This window comes from Mustela lutreola, chromosome 12 (genome assembly GCF_030435805.1).
Source record: "Mustela lutreola isolate mMusLut2 chromosome 12, mMusLut2.pri, whole genome shotgun sequence".
NCBI lineage: Eukaryota > Metazoa > Chordata > Mammalia > Carnivora > Mustelidae > Mustela > Mustela lutreola.
The window spans coordinates 47,817,574-47,836,987 of NC_081301.1; the positions used below are offsets into that span (position 1 = coordinate 47,817,574).

Consider the following 19,414-nt stretch of genomic DNA (forward strand, 5'->3'; position numbering starts at 1 on the left):
GATCCGTTTTGTAAAGAATATTCGTACTTGGGAGTCTACCAGTATGATGTAGAACATATCCGGTGCTTTTCATTTTTTTCCTCACAGGTCTGCTTCCTTTTCTACTTACAGAATTCATATTATCTCTTCTTCTCACTCTTCTCTTTAACATAACTGATATTAGTTCACTAAAATTATTATTCTAAAGTTAGTTTTTCTACAAAATCCAAGATACCAACACAGCATTGGACTCATGAAGTCTGCCTTTCCCATGACGACAGCATGCACTTCCAGGAAGTCGATGCGATTACGTCTAATGTGAAAATGAAATCACGAGTGAGAGAGTAGGACAATCCGTTCTTTCATCAGGGTGTAATCAGACTTGTTTCCTGCTTCAAAAAGAAACAAACGCAAGAATTTTTCTATAGAAACATTTAATGAACAGAAAATAAAGAATTTAATATATGTAAAACATATACAATTCTCTTAATCACAAAGAGTAGGTGCAACTAATATAATACAATAAAAAATAACAAATCTTATAAATAGTGAAATAAATAAATAGCTAAATAGGCAGATCAGCATGGTCATCTGAAGGCAACAGGTGTTTGTAACGTTGACTTCAAGTTGTTTAATACTCCTGAATACATGTGACAAATTGATTCAGTTCATGTCATGATGACAGCAGAAATGAGAGTCTTTGACACTACAGGACACATGGGAGTGTGATAGTATTCTTCAGAGAGAACCATTTCCATCTTGAAAGGGGTGTCACTTCCTGCTCCACAATCTCTTATGCAAGACTGTCGATGCATACAAGGGTTTCATGATCTCTGCTCGGACCATCTCCCAGGCACAATGGCTGTATTGCTTCTCTTGCAAATAGAGGGAGATTCTCTGGAAGTAGTTCCTCAGGATGGAGTCCCCATTCACCAGGGGCAGCTCTCCCACCCCTGCCTCCTGCAGGGGACAGGCTGCCAGGTGGCCCAGATGCTCAGAAAGTCCCGAGCATAATTGCTCCAGGAGGGTCGTGTTCCAGGGAGCAGGTGAGGCCTCTGTGCAGAAAAGGTGGAAGGTCTTCTGGTTCGTCACATGGATGACAGAGAGGGCTTGAGCCTTCTGCATCTGCTTGCCATCAAACACCTCCTGGGGGAAGCCAAAGTCATTTGTGTATTTGTCACAGGAGCTAGCAGACAGTCTCCTCATTTGTTGCAGGAGCATCAAGGCCCTCCAGTGCAGCAGGCCGTGGTCCTGAGGCAGGTCACATCCCAGAGAGCCAAGAGAGTGGCAGCTGAGCACCAACAGGGCCACCAATAAGGAGCAGGACAGGGCCATTGGGGATCCTACAGATGCTGTTGTCCTGGCTGGGGTGGGCACGTCTGGGAACCGTGGCTCTAGCTCCTCTGAACATCTTCTCCTGTGCGTGTGACTTAAGTAGGGGACACAGGAGTTTTCGATTTCTGAACGTTTCCCTTACTTTCTACTTCTCTTTTTCCTTTTCTTTCTACACTTTCTCCTGGGTTGTAGAGCATGGGTTTCTCAACCGTTTCTTTTTCCTATTGCCGCCTCCTGTTACAGTCTTCTGAATATTTATGTATTTGAACCTTCCAACAAATCTTGGTAACATGGATCTACAGTCTATATAGTTATGTATGTATAGCTCTGCTTAATAGATTAGAAAAGAAAGTGTTCATTTTACTGTATATTTAATTCAGTGTTAAGATGGACAAAAATTTCAACTGAGAACTATAGTTTAAGCTACTTATTCTTTACTGGATATCTAATTACGATGAATGACTTCTCAGTTTTTTCTTACTTAAATGGAAGTATATAAGTACAATGCTAATTAAGAATTTGTAGAAAGACATAATAATATCGGTGTCCCTAGATACTGAGAATCATTCCAAATTGCTAACAGCCAATGAATTATTCAATTATTTATTGGATGTTTGTTTTTTGTGTACTGTATTTTAGTATGGCCCCAATGAGAAAATGATTTTTAACTTCACTTGCTGCTAGATACTCATCAAGTTATTCTCAAAATATTTTTCTATTTAGTACCAGATAATATTCCTGATACAATGAATAGTTTTGAAGAATTAATTGATTATGTAGAATCTATTCGTATTTCATTTCCAAAGTCCACATCAAAACAAGGCTCAAACACCAGCAATGTCCACATGACAACCCATGGCATGTTGAAGCCTTGTTCCCAACCCTAGAACTACTTCTTACATTGTGGGAAGCAACTGGACAGTGTTCCCTCTGGTGGGGGGATGCCGTTATGTGGGAGAGACCAGGCAGCTCCAGAGCAGGGTGGACAGGAAATAGCTCACGACCATGGCGAACCTGAAACAACTCAGGACTTTCTGCTCACTTTTACTGGGAATGTATCTGCTCTATTTTTTTTTAAGGGTATTTTTGTTGAAGTTCATGGCTTATAACACTAGCAGAGTCTGTTCATTCCAGGAAAGTTTTTGTTTGTGTTTGTTTGGTGTTTCTTTGCTTGCTCTGTAGAAAAATCCCCCACCAGGGGACAGACTTCTACATACAACAAGAGCCCGTGTGCACACCTGGTCACTGTCTAGCCCACCCTGCCCCCTCGCTGGCAGCCTCCCCTGTAAAGACTGTGACGGGCCACAGAACAGCAGCCTCCTGCTCCTATCTCCTCTCTGCTCCTGCCACTGTGACATCACTGCAGTGGGGACATTCCCTCAGGTCAGCAATAGTCACCAGGAGAAAAAAAACAACAAGGCTTCTGCTAGGAGAGTTTCGAAAAAACCTGGAAGTTTCACACAACTTGTGTTCTTCTTTGTGGCTTTGTAATTGGAAGTAAAAGGGCCAGACAGAAGCCACAAAGGAAAAGGAAGCAGCTGTGTGAATGGGCAGGAGAGGCTCCTGAGGAGGGAGGGGGGAGGGGAGCTCACAGGAGGTTTCTCCACTGGGGAGAGGGAAACTCTGTGATTGGAGGGTGAAAGGATGGGATCTCGGAGGGCGTGGAGGAAGGGGACATGTGCTGTACCAGAACATATGGAGTATGCGGACATAGGCACAGTGTATATATATATACATATAACATTACTGTGTAACTAATTTCATTCAGTGGATAGGACACCTGTTTGGAATGGGTATTTTTTTTTTCACAACGATATTTTGGAGGATCAGCCCTTTGCAGTCAGTCATATGTAAAAGGCTAAGAGAAGATCACTTTTTTGGGGAAAACATAAGAATATAATCCCCATCTGTTAAACTCTCACTCAGTGGAAGATACTAGATGCTAGTATGAAATACTAGCATCTATACTAGATGAAATGTGCCACTTCATAATCAAAACAGCTCTAGGAATATTTCCACCTCACTTTACATCTGGGGAAAATGAGCTGCAGAGAGCTCAAGTGAGGTTCTCATGATCAAACAAGGAGATGGAAGCAGAATTCCAGATGCAGGGCACAGTCCTGTAGCCCATGGGATAAATTCCTGCCTGAGGTTCCTCTTGGAAAATTCTGAATCTTCCCTTCTGCCACACTTCCTGGAGATCATTCTTCCCTGGTGGCGTCCCACCTGCTCTGGCTGCCCCATCGCTGTGCCCTTGACAGGCTCCCCTTCTGCTTCTAGGCCATAAAAGTTAAAGGTTCTCTAAAGCTGTAGGGCATCTCATTCCACACTCACGTGGGATGGAAGGAAGTTCAGCACCATGCCTCGATTTCAAAATACGCAAGACACATTGCGATTTAATGTCTCCAGGACGTGCATTGTTGGAGAGTCCAGACTCACCCCAGCATCTCCAGTGGGAAGTCTGCTGTCCCCTCTTCCTGACTTCCCTCCTTCAGGCTCCTGGTCACAGATCCTCTTGGCCTCTAGCACTGTGAAGAGGTAGCCTCAGACTATTCTAGAGTGATTGCTTTCCCCCTCCCTCTGCTGGCAAAGCCAGCAGATTTCCCTCTGCTTTTCACAGGGGCAGCCTAGCAGAGATTCCAAAAGTACAACACACAAACCTGTGGGCTCCACTGACTAGGGAGGCCTAGACATTGTAACTGCCCAGTGGAAGCACACAGAGCCTCGAGCCAGGCTTCCGTAATAGTTCGAGTTCCTACCAATACCGGCTCCTGGCCAGTGTGATTGTCTGAGCGCTCCTTTTTTTCCTGGTAGCAGCGCTGAGACTGGCCCTCAGACCTCAGCTGTGAGTGGATCTAAGAAGAGTTGTTTTCTGTCTTCTTGCATTTGGGGGTTGTTGGTTTTGTTCTTGTTGCTGTAGCTGTGAGGTCAGGAAAACTGTTCCAGCTGGTTCAGTGTTGATCCAGAATCCAGAGGAGCCTACAATACGTGAACACATGAACTACTTCAGGCTAGCTCTGTCCTGCGGATGGAGGCCCTTAGAGATAATCCAACCACAATGCTGAGTAATTTAACTCAACACATTGTATGACTAAAATAGAAAGAGGAGTCCTCAGAAGGATGGAACTCATGGGCATATGACTTAGTGTTGTAGGTCAAGAATATCATTTCAAGGTCCCTTTCCTGCTTTCTTCCTTTTTATCATTTCCCTTTCCTTATGTCTTCATTTAAATAGGAAGAGATGGGTCACCTGATTTTGACTCCGACTCCTTCCCAGGCAGTCACTCTGTTTCTTCTCTCTCAGATATAAGTGGACTTGCTGAAAGCACATCTTCTATGCCAGGCCAGGCCCCTCAAACCCAGGGGAGACTCCCCCACTCCTGTCACGGGTACCACACAGGTGTCTGGATTCTGGCTGCCTCTGAGGCCCTGCGTGGAGTTTCCCCAGCAGGGATGGGCTCAGGCTTCAAATACGGCGCCTGGTGAGGAAGAGGGTGAAGGCCAGCTGGAGCATCTCATGGGGGACTTAGGTGGCCCCGGTTTCCTGGAACTGGTGGCCATGCACCATGTCCCAGAGGAGTTGTCCCTGGGTCAGGGAAGGAACAGATGCTCCTTCTTGTGTCAGCAGCAGCAGGTCTTCCTGTGAAGCTGCCCGGGGCCAGGAGGCAGCTCATAGCCCAGAGCTGAGATGCTGCCAAGGGGAACCAGCAGGATCCCCACAGAGGGGCTGGGCGCTGCACCTGAGGGCTTCTGGTGCCCTGGAGAAACAGTGGGGTGAGCCCTGGCCCCCAATTCATCTTCAGTTCTTTCTATTCATGAGTCTTCAATAGAACAGGGTAGTTTGATTTACAGAATGTTCCTGTACACTTTTCATCCCCTTTCTTTTTTGTTTGCTTTTCTTTATATGCTTTACATGGCTTAGAAGACATCACCCATTTCAATTATTTTTTTCATTTTTTTATCAAGTTTAAATTTGTCCAAAGAAGGTAAATCTCTCAAAACTATTTTGTTTCTATAATCACTAACTTCTCTTCTGTTCTTCACCCTTCCTCCTCCTCCAGTATGGTTTCTGGTGAGTAATTCAGTCAAAACAGCTCATACCCAGGGACACAAACCGTCTACTTCCTGGCTTTATGGACCCTCTCCATGCACCCTTTGCAATGATGCAATTCCTTGAAGCCTTTCTTGGCTTTGAAAGAGACTCTTAACCAATATTCGCTCTTATCCTACTGCCTTAGGACCATTCCACCTTTGTTTGCAGTGTGGCTCTTTGCTACCCTGACCAGTGGTGGTTTGAGGCATCACTTTTAAATCCTTCTCTCATTTTACACTCTTTTCCCAGGCGACCATTTCCCTTGCTGGGCTTTAAGTGAATGGAATTGTTTGTAAATGGCAGATTCAAAGATTCATTTTGTAAAGGATATTGGCACTTGGATGGCTACCAGCGTGATGTGGAAGGTGGATAGTGCTTTTGATTCTATTTCCTGACCTGTCTGCTTCCTTTTCTACTTTCAGAATTCCCATATTCTTTTCTTCTCCTTCTACCCTTTAGTATAACTGGTATTAATTCACTATGATTACTGCTTGGAGGTTGTTTTTTCTACAAAACTAAACGACACAGACGGGGATTGGATTTGTTACATCTGTCTTTATCCTGAGGACAACATACAAACTGACTTCCAGGAAGTGTGTGGTATTATTTCTAATGTGAATCACGAAATACTGAGTTGTACCATCTGTTTTTTCTTCACATTGTAATCACACTTGTTTCCTCTTTCTTTTTTTATGATTTTCTTTATTTATATGAGAGGGGGAGAGAGTGCACCCAAGTGAGAGCACAAGAGAAGGGGGAGGGAGAAGCAGACTCTGAACTGAGCCAGGAGGCTGAGCAGATCTAATCTGAGGCTGGTGAGATCGTGACCTGAGCAGAAGGCAGCCACTTAACCAATTGAACCACCCAGGTTCCCCTTCTCTTTCAATAAGAAACAAGTACAAATAAAAGAAATTTTCTACAAAAACATTTAAGGAACAAAAATTTAATAGATGTATAGCATGTATATTTGTATTGCCACAAAGTGAAAATGTGCCTGTATTATACAGAGAAAAATAATTTGAATCTTATAGTGAAATAGTTAAATAGGCAGGTCAGCATGATCATCTGAAAGTCACAGGAGCTTGTACCGTTCACGTGATGTTGCTTAGTACTGCTGAGAACATGTGACAGATGGATTCCACTCATGCCATGACAACAGCAGAAATGAGTGACTTTGACACTCCAGACAGCAGAACTGTGGAAAGTCTGATATTATTAGTTAGAGGGAATCATTTCCATGTTGAACTGGGTCTCCTTGCTTGCTCTTTAATCTTTCTTGCAAGATCATTGATGCATACAAGGGTTTCATGATCTCTGCTCGGACTATCTCCCAGGCACAAGGGCTGTATTGCTTCTCTTGCAGATAGAGGGAGATTCTCTGGAAGTAGTTCCTCAGGATGGAGTCCCCATTCACCAGGGCCATCTCTTCCACCCCTGCCTCCTGCATGAGACAGGCTTGTAGGTCATTCACCTGCTGATAAATTCCTGAGCACAATTCCTCCAGGAGGGTCGTGTTCCAAGGAGCAGGTGAGGCCTCTGTGCAGAAGAGGTGGAAGATATTCTGCTTCGTCACATGGACGACAGAGAGGGCTTGAGCCTTCTGCAGCTGCTTGCTGTGAAATACCTTCTTGGGAAAGGCAAAGTCATTTATGTACTTGTCACAAAAGATAAGGGAGATTCTCTTCATTTGTCGCAGGAGCATCAAGGCCCTCCAGTTCAGCACGCTGTGGTCCCGAGGCAGGTCACATCCCAGAGTGCCGAGGGAGTGGCAGCTGAGCACCACCAGGGCTACCAAGAAGGAGCAGGGCAGGGCCATGGGAGATCCTACAGATGCTGTTGGCCTGGCTGGGGTGGGCACGTCTGGGAACCGTGGTTCTAGCTTCTCTGAACATCTTCTCTTGTGCAGGTGGCTTAAGTAGGGGACACAGGAGTTTTCAATTTCTGAACATTTCCCTTACTTTCTACTTCTCTTTTGGCTATCCTTTCTTCACCTTCTACTGGCTTAGAGCACTGTTTCCTAACTCTATGTACATATTTTTCATGATTTCCCTTGCCTCCAGAGTCTCCTCTGATGTTTTTTAATTGAACCTTCTAGAGAAATTAATAATACAGTATTAATTAATGGGTACAGTATTAATGGATACATATTTATACAGTTATGTACAGTACTTATATCTGAGCTTTGTACATATAAAAGAAAGTGTCAAGTTACTCTTTTTATTCTTAATTCAATGCAGGGTTAAGAATGACTAATAATTTTAAGCTTAGTGTCAAATTTTAAGGCTATTGATGTTTAACAGTATAATTAAATTTGATGAGTGACCTATAATATATTTACTTATATAATTTGTAATTTACATAGCACACATGCAAGTTAACAATTTCTACAAAGACATAATAATTAATTCATATATTTAAATATTTAAACCATTCCAAGTTCCTAACAACATTTGAAAACTTAAATTATTTAGTTACACATTTTTAGTGTACTGAATTTGAATGTTCCCTCAGCTGAGAAAATAAATTATAACTTCACATGCTACTAGTTACTTATCAAGGTATTTTCAAAATATATTTTCTGTTTAGCTCTATCTATAATTACTGATGTACTGAATACATTTTGTAGAATTCAGTAATAAATTGTAATCTATTTGTATTTAATTCCAAAAGACCACATCACATCAAGGCTCAGACAGAAAAAAACATCCGCAAGACAGCCAATGGCAGCTCACGAGTAAGCAAAGACCACCTGTCCCGGGGTGCCCTTGAGATCCAGAGAAAGTCCTCCAGTCAGAGCAACATGTTAGCCCCAGGTCTGTTGCACTCTCTGCAGACATTTCATGTATCTTCCACAAATTCCATGTCCATGCTTCTTGTGTGATACCCAAGAAAACCCAATGAGAGGATAAAAATACTAAGGAAGCAGGTTTTGTAAGACTGTTCCAAGTTTGAGCTTTGAGAGCCACAGACCACTGTGATATTGAAGATTTGTTCACAGCCCTAAGAACTATCTGTTACACCCTTGGAAGAATTGTTCTGTCTGGTGGGGGAATGTTGATTTCAAGGAACACTATGCAAATACAGAACCAGGGAACCTGCGAAAAGTTTGGATATCTTATACTCAGTTTTGCTGTGAAACTAACTGCTCTTTAGAAAATATCCCTCTTGTAGGGATGCCTGGGTGGTCAGTCGATGAAGCTTACATCTCCGGGTTTAGGTTCAGGTCAGGATCTTCTGTGTCAAAGGATCCAGCCCTGCCTGGAGTCCCAAGTGGGGTTCCACACTCAGTAGGGAGTCAGCTTGAAAATTCCTTTCCTCTGCCCCTCTCCTCTATATCACATACTCTCTTTGTCTCTCTAAAATAACTCAATTTGGGGCACCTGGGTGTCTCAGCTGATGACACGTCTGCCTTCGGCTTGGGTCATGATCCCAGGGTCCTGGGATAGAGTTCCACATCCAGCTCCCTGCTCACTGGGGAGTCTGCTTCTCCCTCTCCCTCTACCCGTCCTCCAGGCTCTTGTTCTCTCTCTCTCTCTCTCTCTCTCAGTCTCTAGCACTCTCTCCCTCTCAAATAAATAAATAAATAAAATCTTTTAAAAAACAAAACCACTTGTTTAAGAAAATAAAATAAATCTTTTTTTAAAAAAAATTATGTTTTCTGAAAAACATATAAAAGCTAGTGGAAGTGGCTTATTACACTAACAGAGTCAGTTCCTTGTTAGAGCATTTTTGTTTGATTATTTTTCACCTCTGGAGAAAAATGACCTTCCAGGGATAGTTATATGCAGAGAGCACAAGCAGGTCTCCAGACTTGGTCACTGTCTTAGTCCATCTTGGGTAGGAGGTAACACTCTTCCTTTGCAAATAATTTGACAGGCTACAGAATAAAATACTCCTGTTTTCTATTTTGATTTAACTATAGCCACTGTTACATCACTGTATCAGGGACATTCCCTCATATCCAGAAATAGTCACCAGAAGAAAAAGAAGAGAACAAGGCCTCTTCTAGAACAGTTTTCAAAAAATCTAGAACTTTCACACAAGTCTTGGTTTTAGTTGGTGGCTTTGTACTTGGGAGTAAAAGTATCAGACAGAAACCACAAGAGAATCTATTTATTTTAAGATTTTGTTTACTTACTGGACAGAGGGAGAGAGAAAGAGGACACAAAAAGGGAGGGTGGCAAAGGGAGAAACAGTCTCCATGCTGAGAAGGAGTCAGACCCCAGGCTCCATCCCAGAACCCTGGGGTCATGAGCTGAGCCAAAGGCAGATGCTAAAACAACTGAGCTACGCAGGTGCCCCAAGAGAATCAATTTTAAATTCTTTTCTATTCCATACTCTCTTCCCTTGTGACCACTTACAATCCTGGGCTTTAATTTGATAGACTTGCTTGCAAATGGCAAGCAATATATTTTATATATTCTAAGGAATATATATATATGTTCTAAAGAATATTTTTTCTAAGTATATTTTCTAAAGAATATTGGCATCAGATGTCTACCAGTCAACTGTGGGAGATACCTACTGCTTTTGTTTTTCCAGAGTCCGCTGAGAGATTCCATTTCCTCCCTTTTATCCTTACCCCATTTAAAATAACTGATGTTAATTAAATGAGATTATTGTTTGGAAGTTGGTTTTTCTACAGAACTCAATAATACAGGCAAAGGATTGGATTTGTTATATCTCCCTCTGCTCTGACCACAATATGTACAGTGGCTTGGAGATAGTCTTTTTTTTTTTTTTTTTACTTAAAATGTGAATAATGTAATAATGAGTGAGCTGTACCATTCATTTTTCATCAGATGATCATCAAAATTGATTCCTCTTTCACTAAGAAACAGATATAATACTCGTTCTACAGAAAATGTAATGAAAAACTAAAAAACGAAATATAAAAATTTTTTCTGCTCTATTTCACAAAGTGTTTTAGAGGGCTCAGCAAACTTTCTCTTATCACTTTCTCCTGTACTTGTGGATTGTGAAAGGAGGAAAAAGGCCTCTCCATTTCCGCTCTGACAACCTCCCCGGCACAGCAGCTGTGTTTCTTCTCCTTCAGATAGAGATGGATTCTTTGGAAATCCTTCCGGACCACAATCCCCAGACACAGACAGACAGGGTTGTCTTCTTCCCTGGGCTTCCGGTGTCCCAGGCAGCGATGAAGGCTGGAGAGGAGGTCATGGAGGGCGGCGTGGCTCCAGGCAGCCTGGTTGTGGTCTGCGCTGAAGAGGTTGAAGACCTGTGGGAGCATCTGGTGGTGGAAACAGGTGCTTTGTGTCTTCTGGATTTGGGTGATGGTCCGTCTTTCCCAAGGAACTTTGAGGCAAGTTCTGTCCTTCAGGCAGGTGTGAGAGGGGACACTTTTCAGCTGTCTCATAGTATGAGGATGTCGTGCACTCTGGGCTATGGGCTATGGATGCGCAGTCGGGGAGCAGACAGGGGTGCAGCAGAGCTGGGCTCTTGCCACTAGCCGAGACAGGTGGGCCATGGAGGAGTTCGGTGATTGTCCAGGAGGCCACGAGGAGGTGCGCGGGGTCAGTTCCCGCCCCTGTTGGTGGCCCAGGGCTGACTTAGCCGTCAGACACCAGCTCCCTGCCGCTTTCATAGTCCGCATAAACCCGGCCTTTCCGCCGCCCTTCTGGCTGAGCGGCTGTGGAGCGCTTTCGCTTCGGGCATTTTCAGCCAGGAGGGCGTCCTGCACCTTGCAGTTAATGGGCGCAGCCCTGAGACCTGGGCTCTGCTTCTGCGCAGAAACTGCAGCCAGATCATGATCACCAAAAACCTGTTTCCTAAAGGATTTGAGACTCGGAACGGGGGCGTGTTCAGTGGCATTTGCAGCTTCGGGGTGTGTGTGTGCCGGACGCTGTGGCCGCGACCTGCTCCTAGCAGGACGGGAGGCAGGACACAGGGCAGGATGATGGGAGGGTGGGGCGATGGGACATTGGGGTAATGGAACGATGGTGTAGGGAGGACAGTGTGACCGGACGATGATTCTGTTAGGCGATGATGGCCATAGGATGTGGGTGAGGGAGCAGATGGGCCAATGGGAGGATGGGGCGATGGGGCGATGAGGGGAGGGGGAGATGGGGTGATAAGGTAATGGGTTGATGGGGCTTTGAAAAGTAGGATGACAGGACGATGTGACGTTAGGATGATGGGAAGAGGGCACAAGGGGTGATGGGACGGACTATGGGGTGAAGGGGCAACCGTGTGACAGGGACACTTGATGACAGGGCGACGTCGACAGGTGGATGGGTCAGTTGGACGCTGAGATGACAGGACAGCAAGGGGGCGAATGGCTGATGGGGCTTTGGAGTGATGGGGCCCTGAGGTAGCTGGGTGGCAATATGATGGGATGAGGGAGTGATGGCGGAACAAGACGACAGCATAATGAGATGATGGGGCCATTAGGCAATGTGATGATGGGGCGAAGGGACGAGAGCACAGGACGCTTTGGGACTTTGGGCCCATGCAAGGAAGCAGTGTTGGGAGGCAGGACATGGGACAATGGGGCGACTGGAGGAAGGGAAGACAGGACAGTGGGATGATGGGGCAATGAGATGATGCCCGGATGGGACGATGGGGTGAGGGGATGATGGGATGGGAGCTAGGAAAATGAGAAGATAGAGGGGAGACGGGTCGATGGCATGATGGGCGATGGTCATGGTGGAGGGAGAATGGTGGAGGAGAAGGCTGGATGATGAGCGCTGGGGGGATGGGGCATTGCCACCACGGGAGGATGGAGCAGTCTGCCGACGGGATGATGAGACAATGTGACCATGGGATGATGGGGCTCTGGGAAGATTGGATTGGGGTGACGGGACTAAGGAACAATGGGGCAAAGGGACAGGGGGCAATGTGTGATGGGATATGGCACAAATGGGTGACAGGATGATGGGACAATGGGACGGTGGGACAGTGGGAAGATGGGATGATGGGGAGAAAAAATGATGGCTCCTCTGGGCGATGGGGAAATAGGGCAACAGGGCAATGGAGACAATGGGAGCTTGGGTCAGTGGGAGGATAGGATGCACCTGGACCACAGGGAGGACACATTCCACAGAGCCAGTCGCCTGCCACCATCGTCTGGAAGGAAGTCATGTGCCCACAATGCGCTATCCTGACTTGTAGACCGACTTGTCTGAGGGACAGTAGGGCAGCCAGGGGAACAGGACTGCAGCCTGCAAATGAAGAATATCAACACTAGTACAGCATTGCAGTCCACTTGATCAGCATGAAATATTTCACAATACGTATTACATTAAAATGTTAGACAAAATATTAAAATATTTTCATATTAAAAATATTCCAACTCAGAATATTTTTGACACTTTTTTTAAATGGAAGCGAAACATTTTATTTACACCAAAACAACAATAGAATAACTTTTCTTTCCTACATTTGATGAAAGTTAAGTCAATCATGCATTCCATATTTCTCCCTTACTTGTTTGCAGTGGACAGGACTACAGGTTGGACAATTTCTTGCCACTCTATGACAATCTAAAATATAATTGATATTAAACTTCTGGTTACTGAGCAGTCTTTCACATTCAAAATATTCAAATTAAAAATTCATACAAATACACACCAATTATAGTAAAGGAAGAACATCCTTATACATCTTTCACAATGCTAAAAATAATTGGAAATTTAAATCATTTCCTTAACATGTCTACTTAGATCTTAACTTTCCATTTTGCTTCATCTCAGAAAATAGTTTTAAACTTCACTAACTGCTAGACATTCACCTAGCTAGTGTCAACATTTTTTTTCCATTTCAGCAGTTAACATAATTATAATGGGCTGAGTCACTTTATCTCCAAAAATAATAAAATGGAAACCATTTGCATTTAACTCCTAAAGCCCAGGTGACACATAAGCAACATCCACAGACAACCAATGGCAGGTCAACGGGGCAATGAAGGGACAGGACAATAGGCAGTGGGAAGATGGGAAGCTGGCATGATTGGGGGATGTGGAGGGACAATGGGAGGATCAGATACAGGGTGGGAAATGGGACCCCAGGGAGGTGGGGGCATGGGGCGACAGGTAATGGGACACTGGAGCAACGAATGATGGGATGATGGGACATTGGAGTGATGGGGCACCAGGGCATAGGTGATGAGGAGACTTGATGATGAGGCAACTGGAAGGTGGGTCCACGGGGAAAGGGACAGCAGGATGATGGGGATCTGAGACAGTGGGGCGTTGTGGGGACTGGCTGACAGAATGACAGGACAATGGGGCTATGACACAATGGGGTGATGGGACGATGGGGTGATGAGGCAACACCATACCAGGAGGATGGGGCGACATCTCCCATCGATAAGGGTCGATGGGAGAATGAGGAGTTGAGGGGATGATGGCCAATGGGTTGATGTGGTGACAGGGCGAAGAGAGACCGGATGACAGGCCTCGCCTGGACAGCAGGGAGGACACAGTGGACAGAGCCACGCACAGCCAGCCTAGCCTCCTGCGCATCGTCGCTGAAAGGAAGTTGTGTATCCACCCCACACTGAGGCCAGTTTGCTGGCGAGACAGTGGGGGACCCGGCAGGACAGGATTGCAGACTGCAGAGGAGGAACCTGAAGACTCCAACAGCGTTCCAGTCAACGTGGTCCACATGACATATTAGACAGCAGATATTAAGTGAAAATGTAAAACATAAAACCTCAAAACTTCTCATATTGAAAATATTCAAGCTCATAGTAGTGTAGTCAACTACTTCAACTGAATTGAAGGTCTGTTTTATTTACATCGAAACAACAGTTGAGGGACAGCTCAGTGACTGTCTGTTGAGCGTCTGCCTTCAGCTCAGGTCCTGGGATGGAACCCCACATAGGGCTCCCTTCTCCGTGGGGAGCCTGCTTCTCCCTCTCCCGCTGCCACTTCGTGCTCTGCTTGTGCTCTTTCTCTCTCTCTCTCTCTCTCTCTCTCACACACACAAACAACAGAAATCGTGAAAAAATAACAATCATTGAATATGACTTTTCTACCATTGATGAAAACGAACTCGATGGTCTCTTGAAGATTACTTCTTTCCTTCTTTTCAGTTGAATGATCTGTATCTTTGACAATGCTTGGGTCTCCGTGACAATGTTAAACAATATTTATTTAACTTCTGGTTAAATAGTTCTGAACTAGTTGGGACGTTGAATCTGTATATGCAGAGAGGAGTGTGGCACCTAGTAAAGAATTTTGAGGAACATCAAAATGCCCCCAATGTGAGAAAGAGTATCACTAAAAGAAAGAGAGGAGGAGCAGCAGAAAAGCAGAAGCTAGTTGGAGGTCAGCCTTGGACATGGACAATGTGCTCAGAAGGGTCAGATGTTTATGAAATATCAGCCAAGGGGACTGACAGCTATCTCTGACCTCATTAAGGTGTAGTTTCTTAGAAACCTTGGCTGAGCAGTTTCAGGAGAACTGGGAGCCTGAAGCCACATTCCGGTGAATGCAGGAAGACCTGATGTTAAGTAGAACAGACATGACAGAGAACGTCAAAACGTTTGGTTATGAACAGAATGACAGAAGCAAGATAAAGCCTATGGTGGTTGTAGGACTGAGGATAAAGAAGATTGAGAATTTAGCACATTTGATGTTCAGTTCTTTCGAAGGGAATAAGAAAATGTGAGACTGAAGAGAGACAGTCCCTGATTAGTCCTAAGCATCTTGCTAGAATCTTCTATACTTATGCATCAAGGGAATCTCTCCCCAAAGCTAAGTCTTCTGGAATGGTCCCTCTCTTTGGTGTCAGAGGTTTTGCACCAGGGGGCAGTGCACCAGAGGTCTGGGATGAGGAAGAGGGATGCTCTTTCACAAAGAGATGGAAGGTGTACATGTGAGTAAGGAAGTAGGAATGCACACGGGCCGAACTTCCGTTTCTCAGGCAGATCAGCTTTATGGAAGCACTTTCGTCAGTGTTGAAGATGTTAAAAATTGGCTGCATGCACAGTTTAAATAAACTTTGAACCCTTCTTAAAAGTACCGAAATGGATCATCTTCTGAATATTTTAAAAATACAACTGTTTGGCATGGGGAAAACAGAATTTTTCCAGTCATGTCAATGAGGACTTTTGTGTAATTGGGGGCTAGGAGTTCATATTTATCACATGAATTAGTAAAGTCCGACAGCAAATTAGGATATATTTTTCCTTGATACCTATCACAGTGACATGTTAAGTAAGTCTTTATATGCATAAACATTTATCATAATTGTAAACATAAAGAAACACCTTGTGCTAAAAAATAGATCTTTAGATCAGCATCTAAAAATCAAAAAGTATAAAGTGTAAAATCATAAAACGTTTAAACTTTTAATGAGTCTGGATTCACCAGTAAATCCTTTCTTTCTGAGCTGATACATTCACTGTGGATTTACTAAGAAACCATGCAAAATAGGGGCGCCTGGGTGGCTCAGTGGGTTAAAGCCTCTGCCTTCAGCTCAGGTCATGATCCCAGGCTCCTGGGATCGAGCACTGCATTGGGTTCTCTGCTCAGCGGGGAGCCTGCTTCCTCCCCTCTCTCTGCTTGCCTCTCTGCCTACTTGTGATCTCTGTCAAATAAATAAATAAATAAATAAATAAATAAATAAATCTTTAAAGGAAAAAAAGAAAGAAAGAAACAATGCAAAATAGCCTACTGCTTTGAGAATATTTTCCCACAGGCAGATAACATTGAAAAGAAATCATATCCTCCTGCTGCCCTTTCAAGAAGAGCAGGAAAATAAATAAAATGGCCCTGGAATCAAGTCAGTTTTTCTTCATTAGCAAGTTGACAGGAAAATTCAGGAATTAGGGCAAAGGTTTTTGACCCTGGAGATACTGAAAGTCATTGATGGTCCCTGGCACATGATATCCAGCAAGTGGCTAATTTCACTGCTCTCCTTCTTACTGGTTAGTGAATAAAGGAATGGTTGGTGCAAATATTTAGAGCAGGCCATGGTTAGTGAACAACTGGTATGGCCTCCAACATTTTTTCAAAACCTGAAGAATAAAAATTATTTTAAAGTTGTATTTGAGACAATCTGCTTAGGGCGGGGTGGGGAGCCAAACACCAGCATCCAGCATTAACTTCTGGTTCCTGAGCAGACTTCCTGGCAGCCTACTTTTTGCTGTTTCCTTTCTCATTATTCCCATTCTCATTATTACTCAAGCCTTTTAGACTGGGCCATCATTCCCCTTCTTTCTTGGATTCAGCATCTACCTTTTCCCCTGTGAGCACAGATATCAGGTCTTTTTTAAATGAAAGTTAAATAGTTATACATGAGTGCTTCATCTCTGTCAGTATGATTGGAACTAGAAATATGTAGGCTCAATCTCAACTAGTATGTTGGCAGTGCTAAGTGAGTGATGCCCCCAGTCTTAGTGCAGGCTGCTTAACTACCAAAGACTCTGTCTTATAAACAACAAAAATGTATTTGTCAGGATCCTGGAGGCTGGCAGTCTAAGATCGGGGTGTCAGCTTGTTCAGCTCTGGGTTGCAGATGGTTAACTTCTCTTTGTAGCCTCACCTGGTAGAGAGCAGAAAGAGGAAGCAAAATATCTTGCGACTCATAAAGGCATTGATTGCATTCAGGAGACCTCCTCCCTATACACTCACCTAATCCCAATTATCTCCCCAATACTACATCTCCTCGTATCATTTCACGGAGGAGTAGGGTTTCAACATGAATTTTGGGTACACACATTCAATCCAGAACACCCTGATAAGAAGATCCCCAAATATCGTGGGTATGACAAAGTTTTATTAGAATCATTTTTTAGTTTCCACATTCACTTGGGATGAAAAATGCATTTTTTGAGGCTTACTTCATTTGTTTATGGCATGTTAATCCTAATTGTTGACTCATTATATGTTACCATGCTACTCTTTGATGATGATCCTAAAGGAGCTACCAAATTCCATAGAGTTTATCAAAGACTTTATCAAGACTGATGTTGTTGATGATAGCAACTACAAATACTTTGCCCTTGTAAGGGACCCATTCAATCCTTTCAATGTAGTTGTGAATACTATTGTGTCCAAACAGCACCTCCTAAGAGTTTAGATAAAATAGAACAACCTAATAAGCCAATGCCAAATCCAGGTTTAAAAACCTGCTGTCTCAGATTCCAAACTCCATCTCCTCACCCACAGCATTAGATGTCTGTGCAAACTGCATGTAGTGAATTGCATGTATTTTCTCGAAAGCCTAGGCTTCTTACACATCGGTGTTCCTTTATTGTCTCCTACCTCACTGATTACAAATTCTCTGTGTCGTCATTAATTCGTCTTCAACCTCTGAATGTGTTCATGCATAGACCAAATGACAAAGTAATTTCATTATTTTGCATAAGCCAAATGAAATGATCAATTGACAATTATTTCTGAGAGCCTAAAATGTGACCAGCAAAAGTAATAACTTTATTAATAATTTTAAAATAACCGTATTTAATATATCCCAGATGGCTCATTGAGATTGCTTCATTAATTCTAACCATAAATTTTTGAGAATCTGGGACACAAGACCCATGAAGTTCCAGCCCCTGCACCAGGGAGGGACTGAATTACAAACATTTCAGTGACTCTAGTGTAGAGAACACTGAGTTACTGGTTCTTATGGATTAAAAAAAAAAAAAAATTACTGATGTTAAAAATTTAGGTGAATATGAGAAATGATTGGAGAAGTACAAGATGACATATACTAAGAGGTATAAAGTGTGCGAAATGGAGCAGAGCATCACCACCGCCATCAGCAGAACTGGGGAGTCAGAAATCGAGGCTTCTCTTGGACCACCGCGAAACCCTGCACTCAAGGCTCCGTCGCTGCACCGAATGGCCAGCAGGCGGCGCCCGAACTCACCAAAATGGCCCAGCGGGCCCCAGCCACCAACGGGAACCTCTTGGCTTCCCAGAGCTGCGTCGGTGGGAGAACCGCAGCTTGGCAGGCAGCAGGAGAGCAAACTCTCGCTTGTCGAACGTGACCATCGAGGGATGCTGCGCGTTGCCTTAGACAGAGCTGGTCCTGTTCTGGGTCGGCCCCTCGGTGGATCTTCTCCTTTGTTGCGTAGTATTTTAGTCGGAGTGACGTACCAGGGTCATGGTTTCCTCGGGACGCACGGCCTGAACTGAGAGCGTGCTGCGTGGGTTATGTTTGCAGATCCACTATTGTTTCTGGGGAGAAAGACGTGAATTCAGGAAAAGGGAAATTGTGGAGTCTATATACAAATGATTTCCTTCAATTTTAAAGGTCAGTTTCTACTACAATGTTCAGGTGGCCAAAAAAAAATTTTTTTAATGTATGTATTTTTCATCAGAAACTTTGCAGACCAGAAGGCAGTGGCACATTATATGAAAATTGCTGAAAGCAAAAAGTTTCCAACCAGGAAGACTCTAGCCACAAAGCCGTCGTTCAGAAGTGAAGAAGAGTTTTTGCATAATAGCATTAGGAGGTAAGCAAGGCACAACTGTGACATAATCATCTTTGCGGGTGAGGGCAGGAACTAATGGCTTTTATACCTTTGGATAAACCTGTCACAGTAACAGCTATCATAGTTGTGTTTAGTATGTCCCTGATGCTTTATGCAATTACTCAATTTTGATAACTTCATGAGTTGTTTTTATATATTTTTTTTTATTTGACAGAGATCACGAGTAGGCAGAGAGGCAGGCAGAGAGAGAGGAAAGAAAGCAGGCTCCCTGCTGAGCAGAGAGCCCGATGTGGGGCTGGATCCCAGAATCCTGGGATCATGACCTGAGCTGAAAGCAGAGGCTTTAACCCCCTGAGCCACCCAGGTGCCCTTCATGAGTTGTTTTATTCTCACTATTTAGGGACTAGAACATGGCATGGTATATTGAGTGGAATATTGTATTCCCATTATTCTTATTTCGAAGCTGAGAAACTTATGCTATAGGACAATGAAAACAATTGCCCCAATCATGCAGCAAATTGAGGGAAAGATTCAGAAATGCCTCATTAGCAATGTATAGGTCACCTGAGAAGACCAAAGTAACTCACCAGAAAAGATGG

The 19,414-nt window shown here is 43.9% G+C and overlaps 2 protein-coding genes across 2 annotated transcripts; both read right to left on the reverse strand.

Moving 5' to 3' along the window:
- Nucleotides 1–750: 750 nt before the first annotated feature.
- On the reverse strand, nt 751–1,355 carry LOC131812531 (interferon alpha-1/2-like). The gene has a single exon (XM_059142202.1). It carries the CDS (start codon nt 1,312–1,314, stop codon nt 751–753), a length of 564 nt encoding a protein of 187 aa, XP_058998185.1. The 5' UTR covers nt 1,315–1,355.
- Nucleotides 1,356–6,349: 4,994 nt separating this feature from the next.
- LOC131812466 (interferon alpha-1/2-like) lies at nt 6,350–18,558 on the reverse strand. Its single transcript, XM_059142053.1, has 3 exons — nt 18,248–18,558; nt 12,439–12,585; nt 6,350–7,317 (listed from the first exon to the last, which is right to left on the reverse strand). Exons 1-3 carry the CDS (start codon nt 18,370–18,372, stop codon nt 6,627–6,629), a joined length of 963 nt encoding a protein of 320 aa, XP_058998036.1. The 5' UTR covers nt 18,373–18,558; the 3' UTR covers nt 6,350–6,626.
- Nucleotides 18,559–19,414: the final 856 nt, after the last annotated feature.

Bases quoted from the DNA above. Each gene is read 5' to 3' on its own strand.
- LOC131812466 (XM_059142053.1), bottom strand. From the start codon at position 18,372: ATGGTCACGTTCGACAAGCGAGAGTTTGCTCTCCTGCTGCCTGCCAAG. The intron at 12,586-18,247 runs GTGAGTTCGGGC...CTTCATTTGCAG, and splicing joins GGGCCCGCTGGGCCATTTTG to GCTGCAGTCCTGTTCCCCTG. The intron at 7,318-12,438 runs GTGCATCCTATC...CCCCTACTTAAG, and splicing joins GTGTCCTCCCTGTGGTCCAG to CCACCTGCACAAGAGAAGAT.
- LOC131812531 (XM_059142202.1), bottom strand. From the start codon at position 1,314: ATGGCCCTGTCCTGCTCCTTATTGGTGGCCCTGTTGGTGCTCAGCTGC.